Source organism: Gavialis gangeticus, unplaced genomic scaffold, assembly GCF_001723915.1.
Source record: "Gavialis gangeticus isolate Ggan-Ray unplaced genomic scaffold, GavGan_comp1, whole genome shotgun sequence".
In the NCBI taxonomy this organism is placed as follows: Eukaryota; Metazoa; Chordata; order Crocodylia; family Gavialidae; genus Gavialis; species Gavialis gangeticus.
The window spans coordinates 11,673,015-11,676,697 of NW_017729014.1; the positions used below are offsets into that span (position 1 = coordinate 11,673,015).

At 40.8% G+C, this 3,683-nt stretch overlaps 1 protein-coding gene across 1 annotated transcript in view; it reads right to left on the reverse strand.

Moving 5' to 3' along the window:
* KIF1B (kinesin family member 1B) overlaps window positions 1–3,683 on the reverse strand; it is a 216,206-nt gene that overhangs the window by 153,278 nt on the left and 59,245 nt on the right. The window contains exon 3 of the mRNA XM_019511759.1: window positions 2,455–2,531. Within this exon, the coding sequence (XP_019367304.1) occupies window positions 2,455–2,531 (77 nt within the window). The remainder of the gene's footprint in view (window positions 1–2,454; window positions 2,532–3,683) is intronic.

Here is a 3,683-nt window from a genome sequence, read left to right on the forward strand (position 1 = left end):
CTGCATGATTTGCCCCACATCAAAGTGCATGTCCAGGCACGTGTGCCGAGGCAAAAAGCCCCAACTCAAATTTGCACCGATTCCATTTGAGCTGCTGCAAGCGCGTGTGCTTGCATGTATGGACATGCCCACGGAGGCTACTTCAGCTGATATTAAAGGATTTTCCTATTTAAGGAACAGCAGAACAAGTCAATTTCTCAGTAAGATTCTAAGTAAGAAGAGATATCAGATTCGCCCAAAGAACCTTGTCTGCCTAATTTCTAAGTAGATATTTGGTCTGTCATCCCCCTTATGAACAACATATAGGTAATTCCTTATAAACTGACTGAACTAGGAACCAGATAAAAAAAACTCAATCAACAAGTACTGGACTCAGAATATGATAAAATTAACAGGAAGCTATCATTTCATCAAAATGAGATGGTTTTACAAAAAACTGGCCCAGAAGAGCATGGTTGCAATGCTATCAAATCAAGTTCCAGAAATACAGGAGTTCAAGGTGTTCCTTCTCTCAAGGCCTCCTTCTTTAACAGCAAACGTGGCCGAAGTTCACAAGATTTGCCTTTGCAAGAGCTCTTGAAAAAACACTGATGAAAGAAGCCCAGAAAAAATGCCAAAAGCAGACAGATCATCGGTCCCAGCTGCCTGACTGGAAGGATCACAACAGAATTACGCTTGCTGCACATGCAATTAAAAGTATTTTCCAGATCTCAAGATAAATCACAGAAGCTTTTAATTGTGAACAAAAGAAGTGAATCCACCTTCTTCATGTGGTCAGGTTCAATCACTTGATAAGAAAATGTTATATTCAGAGATCAGACATCATCATCCAATTGCTGGACACCATCCAAGACACTGCTCAAGGCAAGGTCTAGGATACAAAAAATGAACACTGAAATGGCATCCATTGTACATATCAACATACCTTTTCAGAGACTTCCTCGCTTTCTCCATTGACTAGTTAAGGAAACCCCTGTTCTATATATTCCATGCAACATATCACCACACTAACGAGGATCTGTTTCACACTGCGTCAATTGGAAGAGACTAAGCTGTTGGTCAAAATCGGAGTATTTTTGTTGGAGTATACTTTTCCATCATTACCATTTATATCGTCTCTCCCCTGATACCAGGTGTTTCTTGAGAAATGGTCAGAATTTAAAGAAGAGGGCCAGTTTAATTTACTATCAGACTGCTACTTTTACAATAATTATTTCCTTGAGGTTATGTCAACTTCTAGAAAAAATAAGAAACCAGTGGCTATAATCATAAGGCACTGACAGAGGGTGGGTGGGTGGGTAGGTGCGTGCATGCGTGCATGCTTTGGAGAGGAGAGAGGAAGCAGCAGTGCGTTAGTTCAACTGGGCTCTGCAGCATCTGTATAAATCAGCACTTCAGCAGGGCTTTCTGGTGTTTTTATCTAGAGCTGATTCAATCAGCTATCAGATAAAAGCACCAAAAAAGACCCACCAAAGCACACAATCTATACAGGTGTTGGTAATAAACACCAGGTCCAATTACTTCTGGGCATGTGCTGGGCTCAGTGCAGGAGCACACCAAGTTTTTTGGGGCTTCCCCCCCACCCCATGTCTGCAAGCACCCATAATTTCTAGCATTAGATTTAGTTTCATAATTCTTGCAATATTTTCTGAATGCCTGTTGATCAGTCACATAATGGTATGGCTTCTACACAATTGTTTTACACAACTGTTTTATTCAACAAGAAATTTGGTTCTTCTAAGCTTCGTTCAAGAAAGCTTATTTATAGGCTTTGGGTTTTCTGAGATAATTAACCTGTGCAGAAGTGCTAACTGACCTACCTTTCACCCAAAACAAATATCAATGCTTAGTGGGCAAAAATATAGATGATCCAATTTCTTTCATCTTTCAACAAAACATGGGAGGGGGCCTAGTACAAAGCTGCAGTGCCTTGATGCAGAACAATTGCCGGATGTGAGCAAGACTTTCAATCCACCTCTCAGAAGGGGTGAAGGCAGAGTGCTCGTACTAGAGGACAGGAGTTTACAGCTTTTCAGCTGTAGGAAGCATGGGCCACTGCCCTGCTTTTTCCTGACAAACCAATGGAATCCAATTCACTTTCTTCCATGGTGTGACAGAAGCTTAAGACGCTTTAATTTCTGGATTAAAAATGAGAGAAAAAAAATTGAGCTCAAATACTGCTGTGCTAGTGTTTGGGCCCAAGCCTCTACCAACTTTCCTCTCCTTCCTCTTTCAAACACATACTTGTTCTCATACTCTGCAAACTTCACTTTTCACATCCAGAAGGACAGGAGGGGGGGAAAAAGACTAAAGACAGAGAGACAGAGCTCTGGACCTGTATCATTCAGAATGCAACAGCACCAGCACAACCACCTGGTTGTAAGTCAGGAGAAAATTAAACAAGTCCAACAAGTAAAGAGAGCTGTTTTTGTGATAGTACAATCCAAAACTTACTGAGGTATGGGACCAATAGGAGTAGTCAAAGCTGAAGGACTTTGGCGCTTCCTTGGGATTCTTTGGGTTGACAATACCTAGAAGAAACAAAATTCAAGCTCTTAGTTATTAGTGGTATTAGCACCATAAAACAAATATACTTTTCCTAGTCTTTCAAACGGTATTACGACATCTGATCCCAGACACACTCAAAGTCCTGTGGAAGTCAGAGGATTCACAAGTTACACTGAAGGACTACCATGGCCCAAATAGGTGTTTTTATCACAACTTCACGCTGCAGTATTCTTCCAGGGACTCCATGAACCAGATCACGGAAAGGTAAGGGCATAGGAGAAATGCAGCTAATAAACCAGTTAATAATCAGTTAATCAATTCTTAGTCATTGATAATCAATTAATAACCAATTAACCATCTTAATAATCAGAGAGAGAAAAAGCCTCAGGCATGTCATCTAGTCCCTTGCCTTTTGGCTAGTGAAGATTTCTAAAAGCACAGTGAGGTGTGCACAAGTAAGCATGTGCGTGCAAGCTTGAGGCACTTCAGTAATGAAAAGCCCAAGAGCCACTGGGGATTTCACAGCAGGACAACACAAGCCTATTTTGAAATGCATGCTACAGTGCAAAGATAAAGACCTATGGCCTACAGATTTTTATTTCAGAGGCTCATGTTTCTTTAGGGCATTGTGGGAGGCAATGAAAAGAGCTGGAGGAGGATCTACAAACATTTCAGAGATTGTGTTGTATGACATACAACATTCTTCTACACGTAAAATACGTACAGAGCCTACATGGAGATTTTAATAGGACTGACATTAAATGAACCAGCCAAACTACTTGCAAATCTTACCTTCAGCATGTGGCTACGAGGTTCAGTCCTACAGTAACCCAGATCAGACCCTGTTTTATTCCTTTGGCAATCCCTCAGTGCAATTTTAATTGATCCTACTATACAGATCACACAAAGCAAGCCAGCTTCAGCGGTTAGTTCACTTGTTTCTGGAAAGGTCCAATGCAGAACTGAACATGACCTCCAACAGCCTTTACAGCTTGATGCACTGCCTCCTACATTCAAATCTCAAATGCATCAAAAATAAGGACAGTAAGGTACTGCAATAATTTCAGAAATTGATTCTTTCAACTATTCTGCCCACATTAGTGATAAATATATACAAACACATATATGCTCTAAACTTCCATGCCTTTTACCTCTCCTACACAGATCCCAAACCA